This window comes from Lepisma saccharinum, chromosome 15 (genome assembly GCF_977018435.1).
Source record: "Lepisma saccharinum chromosome 15, izLepSacc3.1, whole genome shotgun sequence".
Classification (NCBI taxonomy): Eukaryota; Metazoa; Arthropoda; class Insecta; order Zygentoma; family Lepismatidae; genus Lepisma; species Lepisma saccharinum.
The window spans coordinates 12,016,130-12,035,136 of NC_139243.1; the positions used below are offsets into that span (position 1 = coordinate 12,016,130).

General features: G+C 38.3%; 1 protein-coding gene across 3 annotated transcripts in view; it reads left to right on the forward strand.

The window, feature by feature from the left end:
• Window positions 1-68: 68 nt before the first annotated feature.
• Rexo5 (RNA exonuclease 5) overlaps window positions 69-19,007 on the forward strand; it is a 36,425-nt gene continuing 17,486 nt past the window's right edge. Inside the window, exons 1-5 of one of the 3 annotated variants that reach the window (XM_083136617.1) lie at window positions 69-161; window positions 4,928-5,067; window positions 8,436-8,552; window positions 16,309-16,482; window positions 18,314-18,462. In XM_083136617.1, the coding sequence (XP_082992743.1) occupies window positions 4,966-5,067; window positions 8,436-8,552; window positions 16,309-16,482; window positions 18,314-18,462 (542 nt within the window). In that variant the 5' untranslated portion in view covers window positions 69-161; window positions 4,928-4,965. Of the gene's footprint in view, window positions 162-192; window positions 215-342; window positions 502-4,927; window positions 5,068-8,435; window positions 8,553-16,308; window positions 16,483-18,313; window positions 18,463-19,007 lie in introns of those variants that run through there. The other 2 variants (XM_083136618.1, XM_083136616.1) reach the window with 2 other exon arrangements.

Consider the following 19,007-nt stretch of genomic DNA (forward strand, 5'->3'; position numbering starts at 1 on the left):
ATATATTTATCTTCTCATAGATAATGAAATCGTACCAAGCCGATTACTTGCGTTGGCTAAACGAAAATGGAAAATCGTGTATAATTCAAATCTGGAAAGAAAGACGTAAATTGTGATCACATTCATCATCGTTGAGATCCTCGTGGAATGAAAAAGCACAGGTACTATTTGGAAGAGTGTTTTTATTATTATTGCAGCACATAACAGAAATAAGGTCAGAATTTATTTCGGTAAATTCATGGCTTCTTAGCACTTTTTAAGTGTGTACGTTGAAAATTGTACGTTATCATTTCAGTTGATAGTTATTCAATTTTTGTTGGTTACCTGGTAACACAGCTGATACAGTTTTCAGACAACTCTTTCCACTGCAAGAATTATAAGGGTTCACTACAAAATGTTTCATCAGCTGTTGCCATTTAGCACTTCTTTATGACAGTCTTCACTAAAATTTCCTTTCCACCTTGCAATATTGATAATCTGAACCCAATTGTGTACTGTCTTGTAAGTATTGAGAGTGTAACTTGTGCCAGTCGGAAATGTTATATTATTATTGTTTTATGTTATATTTTGGAGAATGTTACTAATTGTACCATGAAACCGCATCTAGCTCTTGTGATATTTGGAACAGGATGGACCATTTATTTTTAGAACCGATTGGGGAGGCATCTTTGGGCTGTTAACCCACTGTACCAGTTGTCTAATTCAGTGGTATTCAATCCAGGGAGGCGCGAGAACTTCCGAAAAAAGATTTTTTTCTGAGAAAGTTTCAATTATGTGAATGAAAAAATGGTAACATTATAGGGTACTATTTTACTATTCCCCGAACAGATTTCTTCATTTTTACAGAGGAAACTACTTACGGTAATACGTTCCTGTAGCATTGTCTAACATCTGGAACGTGTTTTCTGTGATGTGGGAATGTATCATAGGGGTAAAGTAAAAGTAAAGCGTTCCCCCGTGCATAGCACCACACCATGAAGGCGTATAGGGGGTGTGGGGGTAACGCCCCACACTTTCTTGATCCGGTCGTGAGTGGGGGTGATGTGATTAGCATCACGCCCCTGACCGCCTTTACCCCCCAGGGTTTCCCCCAGGTACCCATGTTATTCGATGCTGGGTGGGCGGCGGGGCCGCTTCCACCGTTAGAAAAGATTTGAACCGGCCGGGGATCGAACCCAGACATTTAGCATGGTAGTCATATGCATTACCGACTGAGCCACCGCGGCCACCGGTATCATAGGGAAGATTCATGTTTTTTGTTGAAAATTAATTCTCCGACGGACAATTGCCTTTGGTAGATCATCATGCGTCGTGTTTGTGTTTTGTTGATTTTCATTAGGATGCAGTGTTGCAACCTTCTGTGTTTCCAACCAAAAATACAAACATGACGTGTCGTGGATGCGTGGTGAAATTCATACTGGGAGTCCCACAAACCATTCACGGATAGCTCCATGAACCATTTCCAGCAAGCACATTTTGTTCGTAAAACAATGCGATAAAGTTTTAAAAAAAAAATTGAACTTAGTATTTTTTCTGTTACGAAGGTTGAAACACTGCATAGCACATGAAAATCGACAAGACACAAGCACAACGCGCGATGAGGTACGAAGGTGTACACGCCATATTGTGTTATCAACAAGCTAAAACTACATGAAAGAAGTACTCGTAATGTGAAAAATTGTAATTACTTTCATAAAAAAAAACGTGAATACACCTTAAACAATATTCCACGAACCAGATAGGCAAGTACGAATGTTAAAAATGATGAAACGAAGAAGTTTCAGGTGTTTGGGGAATAGTAAATTTTTACCGAAACTAGTGAAGCATATATGGAGCTCAACTACCATATGGTATAATAATTATTTTGGTTACATTAACATAATTACTCTTTCATCGTAACAGTTGGGCTGAAAAGTTCGTAGGCTGACTCATAGATGGCGTTACTAGAATTAAATCCATGTGATTTTTACTTAGTACTAACCTTCAAAAGATACGTGTATAAATTTCACAGCTGCCGGATAATAAGTTCGTGAGATATAGCATTGTGAGTGAAGCAGCTTTTGTTATTGTGAAAAAATGGATAAAAAAGAATTTCGTGTGTTAATAAAGCATTGCTTTTTGGCAAAAAAAATACTGTTGAAGCCAAGGCTTGGCTTGATAAACATTATTCGGACTCTGCACCAGGAAAATCAACCGTTGGGAAGTGGTTTGCTAAATTTAAAGGAGGCGAAATGAGCATCGAAGACGATGCACGCAGTGGACGCCCCAAAGAGGCTGTTACCGACGAAAACATCAAAAAAGTCCACAAAATCATTTTAAATGATCGTAAAGTGAAGTTGATCGAGATAGCTGAGACTTTAAAAATATCAAAGGAACGTGTTGGACATATTGTGCATGAATATTTGAACATGCGAAAGCTGTGTTCAAAATGGATGCCGCGCGTGCTCACAATCGATCAAAAGCAACAACGTTTTGATGATTCGGAGCAATGTTTAGCGATATTCAACCGTAATAAACACGAATTTTTCCATCGATATATTACAATGGATGAAACATGGCTCCATAACTACACTCCAGAGTCCAATCGACAGTCAGCCGAGTGGAATGCACGTGATGAACCGAATCCAAAGCGTGGAAAGACGCAACAGTCTACTGGCAAGGTTATGGCATCAGTATTCTGGGATGCGCATGGTATTATATTCATCGATTACCTCAAAAAGGGCCAGATCATCAACAGCGATTATTACATAGCGTTGTTGGAGCGTTTAAAGGATGAAATCACGAAAAAACGGCCCCACTTGAAGAAGAAAAAAGTGCTGTTTCATAAAGCCAATGCACCGTGTCACAAATCAATGAAAACGATGGCAAAATTATATGAATTAGACTACGAATTGCTTCCCCATCCACCATATTCTCCAGATCTGGCCCCCAGTGACTTTTTCCTGTTTGCAGACCTAAAAAGAATGCTCGCTGGAAAGAAATTTAGCACTGATGAAGAGGTAATCGCCGAAACTGAGACCTATTTTGAGGCTAAAGAGAAATCGTACTATAAAAATGGCATCGAAAAATTGTATGACCGCTATAATCGTTGTATCGCCCTCGAAGGCAACTATATTGAATAATAAAATCGAATTTTGTCAAAAAAATATTTTTTACTATGTTAGCCTACGAACTTTTCAGCCCAACTGTTATGTGTGGCCTGATTGTGATCTTGTAGTGTAATTGGGACATTCCAGCGTTACGTATGTGGCATTCACACACAAAATGTAAGGTTCTAGACATGTGGTTGGAATAAAATATTTGTAATGAACTGATTTCATTAAGAAAAGAAACTGAACAGCCTGAACACAGGAAAAGTATTAATGAAAATATGTTACATGTGTAACACTTTGAAAATGTAACCAAGTTTGACTTCGTTTGTCTGGGAGGCATGAAGCGATGTTATTAATTTTTGTTAGTGAAATGAGCAAATTAAATGAATTTACAAACATTTAAGTTTAATGCATTTAAAATCAATAATAATTTCCAGATATTTTCATTTTTGATTTGTGGAATGCTCCAATTAATTTCTGTCTATATACTTGCACATTCATGTCATAGTGGCATGCTAGGTAGTGAGGGGTTCAAGTTTTGAATCCTGAATAAGGCATAAATGTTTCGTTGCGTACAGTTGTAGTAAGAAATATTTCCCCCATAAGACTACTGGTATGAAGGCTCTAACAGGAAGTTCTTTTCCATGACTATACATTCTGTGTAAAAACCAAAACAAATAAATAAATCCTGGGGTGTGAACAGTGTGTTGAGGAACAAGAACTGCCAACAGTTGTGCGACGCATGATCAGTGTGTTGTGTTCCTTCGTCACTGTTTTGTGGCTTTCAGGATTGGGGTCAGCTTTCCTTCCAACCAGCTCCTCAATTGTTCTAATGATGCTTTATCAACATTGAAATTTTGGAACATCCGTGACAATTCAAGCCAGGACCACTCGCACCAAGGGTGAGAGCACTAGCCATTAGGCTATGCAGGAGCTTACACATGTACGTTCGCAGGATTTTTTTTCCAGGGGGGAGGTAAACAAGGCACATTTTCTCCAAAAATAGTGTTGTTCCCTAAAAAAAAATTGCTTAAATTTGAATTTATGATGTTCATGCAATAATTAACACATATTATTGTGGCTAAAATGAAATTATATGTGTGAAATACATAATTTTTGGTAGACTTTCATTTTCCAGGGGGTATGCCCCCACCCCCCTTCTGGACACCCATGATCTTACACCTTCCATATAATTGATCAATTTACTAACTAGCCACAATTAACTTAGATAGACAAGCAGTGCATAAGGGCCGGACCTCGTGGGCAGAGTGTGCTACACTGCCAGGGTCTTGGGTTCGAATCGTGGCTTCGGCATGGATGTTCTTTGTGATGGTTCATCAATTTCATTCTCATCTTTGCGATCAACCAAAGGCGGCAGAAAAGCTAAGTAAAATAAACAAAATCAGTCAAAGCAATGCATGAGGTTTCCACTTACTGCTAAACCGAGAAACGTAGTGGAAATTGACAAATAACTAAAAAAAACAAGTCATTGAAAAGCCTGGAAATTTCCTAAAAGTTTTCAAAAACCTGAAAAAGTTATTGCACATCCGGCAAAGATGAATAATTTGATACATGTGTTTGTAAGTTAAAACAATACATGGTATTTATTGGAACTGGAGCCATTAACAATCAGTATCCTACAAACAAGTGAAGTCTGCCAAAATTGTCTGCAAAATTATGCAAAAAAAAATGGAAAAGTCAGGTTTTTTTTAGTTTTTTTTTTTTACCAAATGAATTTCAATTCTGACACAACTTATCCCAAAATACAGGACTAGTAATTTAACCCACAAAATAAATCTGCACTCAAGAAGTAAAGTACTATGTTTGTGTTTCAGGCGCAGTCTGACAATCACTAATTTGGGACATAAAGAAAATGAAACCCCTGTCAGCAAAACAAGTGCAGCGCATGGAAAACAAAAAGAAAAAGATCGCAGCATTCTTAGAAATCGCAAAGCTCAATGACAAGGACAGAGAAGTAAGTTAATTTATCCCATCTTAAATCAAGGTTTAAATTGGGTGATTTAAAAAAAAAATCACTGACTTAAATCACTGTAAAGAATTAATTTATAGAATAATGTACATAAGGAATTTGTAGATATCAGACTCACTTTTGGTGAAAGTACATTAATCTCATAATCATTGAAATATGCTTCTTGGTCTCTAAGAAAGGAAACAAAATGTGTGTACTGATAGGGCGAAGGTCATACGAAAGTAAAATTCACCAGCGGCTACAATGACTACAAAAATATTTTACAATTATGTAGTGTATTATAGTTTCTGTTGTATGTACCCCACTCACGACCGGATCACCTATACGCCTTCATGGCACAGGGGAGCACTTTACCTTTTACCTTGTATGTACGCATTGCTTGCATTGTAGAATTATTTTCCTGTAGTTTACGGTCATTACAAGCATAAGAAAACAGTTTTTCGTTGTGACGTTTCAGGAGAACACACGCTCCCTTCATCAGACATTTATTTTTATTTTGACTAAAGATACAGTTATAACAATGGTTAGCAATTTTTTAAACAAAAAGAATCCGTTATATAATGGACTGGTTCTTTTCACAGTTAAGTTGCTATATTACAACAATGTAACATTGACAACATCCATTATGCAAGGTGAGTCATAAGTCTCCATACAAATGGTGTGAACGGTGACTAATGTTTATTTTTCCTTTTCAGGCAGGTGTACCAATGAAAAAGAGATGCCAGTAACGAAGGAAGAACGGTTTGACATCATTCTGTTGGCTGGGAGTGGTACCACCCGTCATGTAGCACGTACATTAAATGCAACCCACAGAACTCAGATAACCAATGACACCGTGGCACCTGCGTTACCCTCCTTTCATCTTCATCATCTTTGGTCTTCCAGGCCTGCTTTCGTCGGCGACGGAACCTGTCCTTCTGAATTTCTTGATGAGTTTGGCCACTGTGTCATGGGTTATCTGCGTTCTGTGGGTTGCATTTAATGTATGTTCTACATGACGGGTGGTACCACTCCCAGCCAACAGGATGATGTCAATCCCTTCTTCCGTCGTTAGTGCCATCTCTTTTCATTGGTTCACCTGCCTGAAAAGGTAAAATAAACAGTCATCGTTTTCATAATTTGTATGGAGACTTATGACTCACCCTGTATAACGGATTATTTTTGTTTAAAAAATTTACTACCCATTGTTATAACTGTATCTTTAGTCAAAATGAAAATAAATGTCTGATGAAAGGAGCGTGTGTTCTCCTGAAACGTCACAACAAAAAACTGTTTTCTTATGCTTCTAATAACGGTAAATTACAGGAAAATACATATAGTGTATTCCAGAATGTTTTATTTTCACTGGAAGAGAAGTTACTGAAATTATTATACTTTCAGTAACACACTCAACAAACATTTCCACAGTAGGTTAATGAATTTTGTATCAGAAACAGAAAAATGTATATTTACATATAATTCATTTTGAGTTTTTTTTTCTTGGAGGATTATTTTCAATGGCCCAGGCTTCACCGTGGCTGATGATCATAAAGACCTGTTGTAAGTGAAGGTGTTGGGAGGATTATATTTGTGGTGTCCCAGGCTCCTCCTTGTCAGAAGGTTATGGGTTGATACTGTTAGTAATCAACGTGAATTTTTTTTAGCGAATATCCTTCAGTGCCCCGTATGTGCAGCTGTTAGTCCCTGAATGGTTGTGGGTATACAGTACTCTCCCAGTGCGTGTGCTACACTCATCCTCGTTCGTGTGCTGACTGGCCAAAGCAGGGTTGGAGATGTCTGTAAAGTGACACTTTAGTGAACTGAATGCCCACAATTTTGTAACTTGGACAATGAAAATTTCGATATAATTAATGAAATAATTGAATAGGCCTAAATCGCCCACCCATTCATACTATTTATTCAAATTAACCCCCCACCCCTGCCCAGTGAGCATTTACAAGGGTTGGAATATAAGTAATGGCAACTATTTTTATTAGAAAGTACAAGCAATTGTACCACAATATGATTTTCCGAGGGTTGTTCCGAAAGTTCGTGGACTGAGATCAATATTCGGAGTCCCGAGTCAGTACGAGGGTTGGTGTGAGTTTCCCTTTTGAGATAGTGCCCTTCACACTCTATACATCGATTCCAGCGATGCACTAGCTTCTCAAACTCATGTTGCAGACCATTTTCTGAGAGTCTGTGTAAGGTAGTGGATGTGACAGCTTTCACTTCCTGGTCCGTGCTGAACTTCTTTCCACGTAATTCTTTCTTACGTGTTGGAAATGCCCAGAAATCGCAAGTGCAAGGTCTGGGCTGTATGGAGGATGGTCTAGAGACTGCCCACCAATTTTCTCCAAAGCTGCCATAGCTTGCCGTGCCACATGTGGCTTAGCGTTATCCTGCAAGAGAAACCATTCTTCATGAAGCAGTTCACGTCTTTTTTTTTTGTGAATTGGTCCCTTCAAATGCACTTGCAAAACATTAGCATAATAAACTCTATTTCTAGTTTGATTACTTGGAACCCAATGCTGCAGTACTATTCCACGGATATCCAAAAAAAAAAAAATTAACATTAACTTCACAATGTTCTCATCGTTCACTGATGTTGATGGATGCCTTCTCGCCTTATCGTGCACATTGAGTTTACCTTTCTTAAAATGCTTCCACCACTTGAATACGGCCGATCTGCCCATTTCTCCGTCACCGTAAGCTTCTTTGATCATCTCAAACATTTCCTGGCCACTTTTGCGCAACTTCACACAAAATTCAATAGCGATCCTTTGTCTGGTAATTATCGGTATATCATTCTCATCTGCCATTGTAATACACTCTGCAGTTCAACTTTTATAGAGATCAAACAAACAAGAGCTGCACGTTTGTTCACTCCTACATTAACAAAGCACACCACAGGCTATCTTCACGTGCAACAATCACAGACTCGGCTTACACAGAATCTACGCAGTGTTGCCAATCCACATTTCCCTCGTACATTTCAGTATATAGTAAGTGGTATGAAAAAGAAGGAAAAACAGTTCGGTCAGATACTTATTCATCTTGTGTGTTGGGTCTTCCAAAGGATGTTGATTGATGGTGTTGGAATCAATAGTTAGTAGTAGTAAAAATTGGCAATAAGAACAATAGTTTATTTTGCAAGTAGTTATTATTATTATTATTCATCCTGCTCTTCGCTTTTATGTCAAGAGCCTGAATCCCTCCTTCAGAAATTTCTGCAGATGCCTCTGAATAATGAAATCAGTTTTCCCAAGTATTGATAACAATCGAAAGGGGTATGAATGCACAGTGCAAGTTTTAATGAGAAAATATTTAATTGTTGTTGTTATTCTTGGTTTTACATAGTTCTTTTGTTGCAGATGAAGACAAAGGCCAAACTGAAATCGCCACCATCTGGCAGTGACTCAATGAATCAGACAACGACTCAGGAAGATGAACCACAGAGGAAGAAACATAAGGGAAACTGTAAAAATGATGTAAGTGTTGCACCTGTGTGACGTGTTGCTTGGAAAAGAAACTTACAAAAGTAATGCAACTTATCTTCCCAATCAGGGCTTAACCCTTTTCAGCCTGAATTTTTTTATGGGACAAAATGTCAGTTTGTATTTTTTATATGTATTGGTAAGACCTCTTGTGGCTGGATTGAGAATAAATTATCACCTGACATTAAAATAGTGTTAATTACAACTAATTACAACTAATGGAACCTGAAAGTCCCGACAGGCAATTGGCGTCTGATGTGTAAACGCTGGAATGATATATCAGATGGTGCGTGGTTATTATATATATATATATATATATATATATATATATATATATATATAGTTACATTCAAAATATCTACGCACTACATGCTACAGTCTAAAATATACATTTAATAGAAACAAAATCCAATATATACGCCAAAGAGAAATAAATGTATAATAGATGGAGCAGTGTCTTATGATTGGTGGTACTAAAAAATAAAAACAGTTCTTCTTCTGGTCATTTACACAGAAATGAAATTACAAAATTAAGAGCCAAAATTGGAAGAAAGTATAAATGTATAACTGATGATCAATGTCTTACGATTGGTGGTATTCGAAAGAACAATTCTTCTTCTCATTCACACAGAGGAAAACCTTACATAGTGTACAACGTGAAAGTCGTCTAGACTCAGTCTTATGCATAGCACACAATTCACACCTTCCTCGTTTAGTAGTAAATTCTGGCCAGTGTCCTCCCACGTTCTGAAGTCGAATATCTGAACTGACAGAGAAACCTCCCCTTCTCCGTTTCACCGGTCGGCTTAGTGTGGATGTTGATGGAGAGGAGTCCTGTTTGGGTCTCCCTCTCTTCTTGGTCGGAACTCTGCACTTAGCTAGTAATCCCTGCACCACTCTTCTCTTGAAATCTAACAAAGGCATCGTGCCATACAGATCTGAATAAATTATGTGAGAATTCACCAGAGCAATTTCTATAAATGAAAAGAACAATCTGTGCCACCATTTCTTTGATCGTTTGTTGCGATCATATAGAGATCTCAACATTTCAGCCTTATCTACTCCCCCCATGTGTGAATTATAATCTTGAACAACTGTAGGTGCTTGGATATCAACCTTTGTTCCATCTTTTTGTGTACGTTTGATTGTTACAGTCTCATTGCCATGCTAGTTAGATATCAGATTCACACAACGATTGTCTCTCCATTTGAAGTAGGCAATTCCTTGATCTGATATTCTGAAATCAAAATCACCCCTTTGTAACTTTCTGTCATCCTGTGCCTTCAGATATTCAAGAAGCTCCAGAGATGTAAAATAATTGTCCATCATAACGACATAATTTTTATGACACAAAGACAAGGTCAGTTTCTCAACTACACTTCCACCAAGGCCAAATCGTTTATTACCCATGTCGTTACCCTGTTTGCCCCGATAAACATGAAATTCATATATATATCCAGACATGTCTGCCCGGCACCATAATTTGAATCCCCGTTTGATAGGTTTCATGGGATTGTATTGTTTCAATGATGAACGTCCTTTGAATCGCACCATACTTTCATCAATGCTTTGAAATTGATCAGGTAACCTGAATTTTTGAAAATTCAGATTCAAAGCAGTTATCAGTGGACGAAGCTTGTATAATCTGTCACTATTATCTGAAGGGATTGACTCATTGTCATTCACATGCAAATTGGTCAGGATTTGTTTGTATCTTTCCCGCGTCATTGTTTGAGATACAGCTGGTACTGTGAGGTCAAAATCACTACACCAGTAATGCTGCAACTGTGGTAGACGATGATAACCGAATAGGAACTCAAGACCAAGGAAACTGTATAGTTCTTCCTCTGATATTTGTAATACTCTCTTTTGTTTTTGCTGGATATAGGCTATAAGTTGCTTTGAAATATTATATCGCAAACAGTAGTTTCACTAGTACTGAGGAAAAAATTCTGTTGGACATGTTTTGCCTGCAAAGAACTGCTCAACAGTACCCTTTTGTAAAGTAAATATAGGCACTGTAGTTACACTGTTACGTTTTCTGAAGTTTCTATTCACTAGTGAATGCGCAGATGATACAGATGATACATCTTCACATTCGCTGTCAGAAGATTCAGGTTGTTCTCCACTATCATGTTGCTGTCCTGCATCATCACAAATGCCCTCCCACTCATCACCACTGTCCTCAAATGACGTATCTGCATCAGAGAGATCATCAGCGAGCCAACCCTCAATATCATCATCGGTTGTCGGTTTCCGTGCCATAGCCCTACAACACCAAAGATACACTACATTTAACAGGGATGCACAAGTTCCGCTGGGTCAGAAACGAAATGTGTCGTGTAGCTAGCGTGTGAACAATGTGGGACTTTTAAGTCCCGTCAGGCTGAAAAGGGTTAAAGTGAGCCAGAACGCCACGGAACTCTGTTCTGGCAAATCAGTTTGGTGTAGGAACTAATTTCCTGCTGCAACATTACACATCCATTTTATGTACGGTCCAGAAATGTAGAAAAAATAATATATTTTGATCAGTGCTATATGTTTAAAATGTAAATAAGAAACTTAATTTACAGAAATAACATATGTGGTAGATCATGTGTTTGTATATTTACTTTGGATGCAATAATAACAATGAGTGCTTTTCTTCCTGGTGGTACCCAACGGTACACTGTACAGCATCTTTGTATAGGCGGAAATGAAACTAAAATATTTTATTTAATGAAAGAAATGTATGTATGTGTCTACATGCATGTATGATCATTTATGAACATACCATATATTTAGAATAGTTCTCATGATTAATACAATTACAAATGATGATAACAAACAAACTTGAGTATCAAGATCTTTCTTCCTAGAAAACAGTACTGATAATAATAAATACCATTGTTATTTTAATATACATTTATTATTATTATTGTTAGTGATGGTGGTAGTGGTGTCATCCATTTGTGGTTGGCATTCCAGCTATTGACTGAAATCACTTTAGCAACTTTCCCTGGTGATACAACATGCTGTATGTGCCCTTGGATGTGATTTGGACCGTTCCGTTTTTCTGTAGCATGCATCATTTTGCTTTGGATCATTAATAGTGCATATGCTTTGATTGATTTATTTATTTGGTGTTTTTAAGTCCACTTTGTGCACAGTAAGGCTAATCGGGACTGGACCTACAGTTTAAAGTGGGATCCGAACCAATATGTGCCTCCACTGGGTATCGAACACGGGATCCTTTGATTACAAGGCGACGATGCTACCCCTGCGCCATCGGGGAGGCCCGCGAAAGTGCATATGCATCAAATACATCCCTCCAGTGAATCCCCCCTCCCTCTTGATGATGACCCTGAGGAAGGGTTGAATGCTTGGAAGTGAGTTTTTAATTTGTTTTTGTGTTTTGTTTTTTTAAATTTTCTGGCTTTAAGGTAAACTAGAGTTTACAATGATTGTTCCAGCATGTGGCTCAAGAAGTTTGTAAAATTTCATCTCCACTATGGATTAAAGGGAAGGTGCCTATTCTGGTGTTTGTGGTAAAGTGTGACTTGTTGCTTTGGCATGAAACACCCTCACTGCTTGCCAGTTTGGTTTGAAATCTCTCATAATGGTCACCAATTTATACTTGCTGACAAGCATCTACTAACAACTTTTATGATTACATACTGCATCTTGTGCTGAGAAATTTTTCCATCCTGCTTTTGTGTAGTGTTGCCAGGTCACCATGAGAAAAAAGTAGGGCATGCTGTTCAAAAATGTAGGGCACAAGTCATTCATAGTACGAGGGTGGATCATTAAGTATCGCACAACAATTTTTTCCCCACGATGTTATTGTGACTGGGACCTTGAAATTTTACAGAAGTATAGTTTGAAGTTCGCGCTAGAGATGTCATTTGTTCGGTCAGGTATAACTCTTACGGCAGAAGCGTGAACTACTTAACAAAGATGGTGCGCATGTTATTGTCGTCAACGTGTGAAGAGTAGAGAGCTGTAGTTCGTTTTTTGAGAGCGAAAGGACAAAACCCTAGCGAAATTCACAGGGAAATGTTGGGCGTATATGTGGAAGACTGACTGGACCGTAGCAAGATCTCCAGGCGGTGCACATTCTTTCAAGGAGGCCGTGTGCACCTTGTTGACTCGTCACATTCTGGGCGACCAGTAACAGCTGCAACGGAACGGAATGTTACAGCCATGGAGCAGTTCAACATTTCTTACGGTACGGTATTCGATATCGTGCATGACAAACTGAATTTTCGTAAAGTTAGTGCCCACTGGGTACCAAAGAAGAAGTGCAAACGGTTGTGCGCAGATGGCTGTATTCCCAAATGACTGAGTTCTGTGAACAGGGTATATTTAAACTAGTGCCACAATGGGAAAAATGTGTTGAAAGACTTGGCTCCTATGTTAAAAAGCAGCTAAAAGATGTGGTTTTATTGTGTATAATTTACGTTGCCCTACCTATTAAACTTTTTTTAAAAAAAATGTTCAGCGATACTTAATGATCCACTCTCGTAAATAATACACATTGGTTAGCAAATACAATTGACACATTTTCAGTTTTAAAAATAATGATTTTAAGGATCTCTTAAATACAAAATTTCCCAACGTGTAATCACTACACTTCTTGCTACTTGTGTTTTCAGTTGTACTTCTCAGTGGAACTTTTTTTTTTTTTTTACCTCAAAAAGTCTGGTTTAGTCATAATATACTTACGAAACACTGAAGAGTCAAACTCTTTGAAATTATACCGAAATAGTACCAAATCTTTTACAGACAGAAATTTATTTCTCTCATCAGTCCATTGGCCTGAGATTCAGTGCCAGTTAAGGAGTAGAGGGACAATTTTCCTTATATCTTTTTTGCTGCGGCAACTGCCTATCACTGTTGCCAACTCCGCTCTTTGGGGGACGGATCTGGCTCTTTCGTACACTCGTTTGGCTGTGAACTGTGGCACCCGCTCCCTGCCTTGCTATGATGCCACCATTGTCTCTGGCCCACAAACACCAACTTTTGCCATGAGTGTACATTTTGCATGTGATGTGATATTTTTATATCGACTGCGTCACCCACCCCCTCTTACCTCCCCAGCTACTTTTTTATAGTGTCCTGGCTAAGGTGAACATGACAATATTGTTATCCGGGAATCCTTTATTTTTGATTTGATATGAGCATCTGGATTATTGAGATGGGTGATGCCACCAAATCTAGGTGGTGAAAATTAAGAATAAATTGCCATCACTTTAAAGCTAACGGTAATAGCAGTGCCCCCACCTCTGTGACACCTAAAATTACCCTACGAGGCACTTTATGCAGTCTTCGTTAATCTAGCTCCTTGAAAGTCATCTTTAGCTTTAATAATGGTGAAATTTAGCTCTTTTATGCATGTTAGGTTTGGCAACACTGCCTGGATTGCCGTAGGAGTCAAGCAGAAATGCATTAGAGTTATGGGACCATTATTTTATTCATTGTCTCGAGAATATCAAACATCCAATGACGTAGAAAAGTACATGGATGGGAAAAGGACGCGTTGAACTATATTATTATAGTAGGAAAAGTCCAAACTCCTATTTGATTAGCCGTAACTTGAAGTTTATTTCCAATAAGGAATACATGGGATTCTGTAAATACTTATTGATCATATTTTTCACACATTGTGTCTAGCTTACTAATCAACTTGAAAACCAGTTACCACATGCAACATGGAGAGAAATTCATACTCTCTTGCATCCTAATCCCTTTCTTAAATAGCAGTTCCCAATCTGACGATGTTGAAATAAATGCACAACTAGTCCGTACTTGTTTCTTCTTCACCTTAAGAAAATTTTCATAAAGCATACGAGTCTATAAAAAGTGGTTATGCAAACCTTTAAGAACAACTTAGACTTTGGCACAATACTGGTGGAAATGAAACAAGGAAACAAACAAAAGTTGTACAGATGCATTTTTGGTGATGATCGGAAAGTACTTTCGGAGAAGAAAATGTCAATGTTTGTGGGTAAGAACTGGGGCAGACTGTGGAATAGAGCGCGCTCTATAAGAGAAAGCCTGGTGGAAGTGTTGTGGAACAATTGAGCGTTTCAAGTTTTATCGAGAGGACTCTCTGAAGATGAATTCTGTTAGTAAGAAAAAATTAATGTCTGCCAGATCGCGTCGGGTTTTCAGTAACGGAATGTTCAAAGTTCTCAGTTCTTCTGAATATGTAGTAGAGAAGGAATTCTATGATGAACAGTGGCAGTAAAGAAGCTGACGATTGAATCCTTGTTAGAAAGATTAGTTTCGGAAGCCATGGCCCAAGAATCGGAGAAATTAAACATTTGAAAAATAGGCTAAAGGAAGATGGAGTATCAATTGAGATCAATTTCAGTGAATCTGTAAAGGAGGTCTAGGAGGCGCATTGCACTTTAAAGTTCAGTTTTTCGTCTATGATAACACTTAGATCTCTTTGGGTCATGAAAGTATTGCATGGTGTTTTTTTATTATTATTATTATTATATATATGGACCCACCAAATATACAAACTGCGGAAAAGTATCAGCCAGTAATGGTGAACCAAATTCAAATCAATACACCAGAATCAGCTCAAACATGAATTTTTCTGCAAAATCATCAATGGAAGATTTATATCCAAATTTTTACTAACAGAATTCAACCTCAGAGAGCCCTCTCGATAAGACTCGAACATTGTTCCACGACTCTACCACCAGGCTTTCTCTTATAGAGCACTCTCTATTCCACAGTCTGCCCCAGTTCTATAATAAACTACCCACAAATATTGACATTTTCTTCCCAGAAAGTACTTTCCGATCATCACCAAAAATGTACATCTTTTGTTTGTTTCCTTGTCTTAATTTGCACCAGTATTGTGTCAAAGTCTTAAGTTCTTCTTAAAGGTTCGCATAACCACTTTTTATAGATGCGTATGTTTCATGAAATGTTGTTCTCTATACTGTATTTGCTCATGTATAATGCGTACTTTTTTCCAAAATTTTTGCCCCCAAAAACTGTGGTGCGTATTATGCCCGGAATAATTCAGACAGCCAACATGAAACCGTACAACTCATTCCATGATTTTGAGACACTTGCATTGATTTTTCATGTGTACGGAACCCTATCATGTTATATATTGTTGTAAAGCTTGAATCTTGCAGTCTCTGAATATGGAAACAGTATTCCATACAAGATAACGACACTAATGTGAAATGCGGTTGAAGTAAGTTAATAAAAAAAATGAAGAAACGTTCTGATTTTTATGGTACTTTGGATGAAAGAAAACATAAGGAAAAAGATAATAAAAATTAAAATGTAGTACTGGCCAAACACTATGACATGCATAAAGTGTGTAAATTCCTTCATGGAAGAAATCTTGTGCTGCTAACTGCTATTTGGAAGGTCCTGAATGTGTCTCATATAAATTTTACATTAGTCATGGAAAGAAAAAGTATAGGTTTTGAAAAGAAGGAATGAGCAATTGAATAGGTATGACGTCATTCACTCTTGATCAGCATAGCAACAGATTTACAACCTACAACTAAGAAAGCCATTTCTTGAAACTGGATTGTACTGCGCATTATATACGAGATCTAATTTTTTGTCACTTTTACCCATCCAAAACCAGAGTGCGCATTATACACGCACGCGCACTATACATGCGTAAATACGGTAATAATAATAATAATGAAACACACATCTCTCTCTCTCTCATATTCTCATAGATGGAGCCAATAGGTTGTTTTATGATTCTCTTCCTTTTCCCCTGCAGGTAATGATTTATAGTACACAGTCAGATGAAGAACTGATGCCTGGGAATAATGAAAATGAAAGTAGAGAAAATAATAAGGAAGAAGATCAAGGTAATGACAGGAAAGAAACGTTATTTGGAGAAGAATTTCTTCGTCTTAAAGAGGAGCTAAAAATGAGGAAAAAAGTTCTGAACGTAAGTGTTACATTTCTGTTAAGGGCTGGCTGAAATTGGCTTGCCAAAGTTTCTCTTGTTTGTGGTCCCTTTATAATAGTCTTTGGGATGAATGAAATGGAAAGGTCTGTTATTGATTGATATTTGTTTTGAACTGTTTTAATGCAGGTTTTAAGCACAAAGAACATGAGTTTTCAATCTGCCGTGCCTGTTAATTGACGACGTATGTGCAGCTGTTCTTTCGCAGTAGCGGAGATTGTTACCCTGCTCTTCTAAGTCATTCACATTTAAAAGGTTAGAGAAAATCTGAAGAAGCCTCCTGTCTACTGCTTGGAAGTAGTTTCGCAGTTGACCACATGTGGCAGGATGGGTTCAATAAACTTTGAGTTCCCTCCATCGTCTTTGAGAGACCAAGACTACAAAGACTCTGCAAAAATAAGCTAATGCACACCACTCTTAACCCGTGCTTCTGGTGGAAACTAAATAAACAGATTTGCCAATAATGACAGGGCATACGAAATGTGCTTACTTGGAGCTGGTCGTAGTTCTGGGTAGGTCTGCAGTCTACCCTTGGAAGACTTTCCACCAGGTTGCGGCAAATGTTGGCCGGTAGTCACTTCCGTCCCTCCTGCAAAATGGCGAGCACCTTGATGGTGGTGATTGGGCAGTCTGGCCTAGCAGCCGGTCCTCTAACTCTTCCCACGGATGTTCAGTGGGGTTGAGATCAGGGCTCTGAGGTGGCCAATCAAGGTCGTACGCTCCCATGTCAAACTACTCGGTTATGCTCTTTGCTTTATGGAGAGCTGCATTGTGTGACGTGGTCATTGCGTTAGAATAAAACAAATGTTTTTGGAAGCAAAAAAATGTTACGTTTAAGCAAATCAAAAAAGTAACGACCACCTCACATCAACATTGGCCAGTCAGAGGAATCTGGTTTAATACTATCGTTAAAGTAGACTACGAATAAATCTCACGCACCGAGCATTTAGGCCACAATGTTGACTTCAGAATGCCATGGATCATTTCTAGTACCCAATCCTGAATTTACAGTATCCTCTTTTCTGTATTATCGGATAGCTGGTCCTGCCTTTTGTGGTCGTCTAGCCACGGCTTGCCAGATCCGAGGGTGTGGTGGAGCTTTAAAAATTAGGTACAAGAAGCAAACACCACAATTGTCATGCTGGAAATGAAAAGGGCACGGTAAGAATACACTCTGGTAAGAACTTGTTTCCCGAGCAATCGTGACAATGCACGTGCCCTTCAGGTTGCCACAATGTGTAATGTGATTTGTGACTCCACGTGATGTTTTTCCATTTTTCTAGGAACAACTGGCGATGTTCTTTGCCACTGTAATCAACGTACCATGCTCCAGCTCGTAATCACTGGCTTATGTGCTGCAGCTCTTCCATGGAATCCCAGTGCCACACTTCTTGCCGGATGGTATAAGTGTTGGCATCACTGATGCCATTTAACAGTCTGTGACTACAGTGTCCAATGGAGCTGACCTGTTTTACCTCACTACATGTTGGAACATTTTTTTTTCTTCACGGGTCACAGTTGTTATTTTATCAAGTTGTTTTATCACACCTTCATGTTTCCATTTCAAAACTGCTTCACTTACTGTTGCGTGTGGTATGTGAAACCTGTCCAAAATCTTGCAGATGGCCAAATTTTTATTTTATTGTGTACCCAAGATTTCCAATAAGAACAGTGTTCAACAACTTTCGATTGTTGAGTCATGAACGCTCTCGTTCAATGACAATTGGATAGTGTTTGGATGGCTTTAGCAATTGTCAAATGAAAGTTGTACCCAGCCTTTTTTGTTACAGCAACACTTGCCTTTCTTTTGTAGGCCATGCCCTATCTCCGGTTGAAGGAAGCTGGCGATAGTGCATTGTTGTCTGTTGAGGACGACCTGAGGACTCCACTGTTCCTGTGTGATATCCAGCACTTGATAATAAACTCTATGGTTAGCAATAGGACAATACACATTCCAAAGAGGTATGGTTCATTTGTTACTTTTGTCAAATGTGGCAGTTTAAAATTAAATCTGATTTGTCAGGAATCAAACCTAGGATTCTTTGATTACAAGGGGGATGTGACCAAATTTGTTGATTTTCATCTCTTGAGTAAATTGTTACTAACTTTTAAGTTTATAAGTAATATTGTTTGCATTTTGTTATTGTTCACAAAGGTTTTGAACTTGTGAAGATCATTTCAAGTCTTGTTACCACCATTATTGTTATAGGAAATTTGAAACTAAAACATATTGTGCAAAATATTCAGCACAAGATTATACTTTAAATATTAGGGGCATCCTCTCTGGTATAGTGGTAGTGCTGTCACTTTGTTTGAACCCAGGCCCGTAGCCAGGCAGGGGCCAAGGAGGGCTCAGCCCCCCCTGGCACTGCCGTCAGCCCCCTTGACATAGGTAAAACTATTTTTTGTATAATTTATTTGCAGTGAAAATACAGACAGCAGCTATTACATTCATTTATCTTGTTTATGAACCGAAGTCTAGGTATCTATAGACTTTAGAAAGTTCT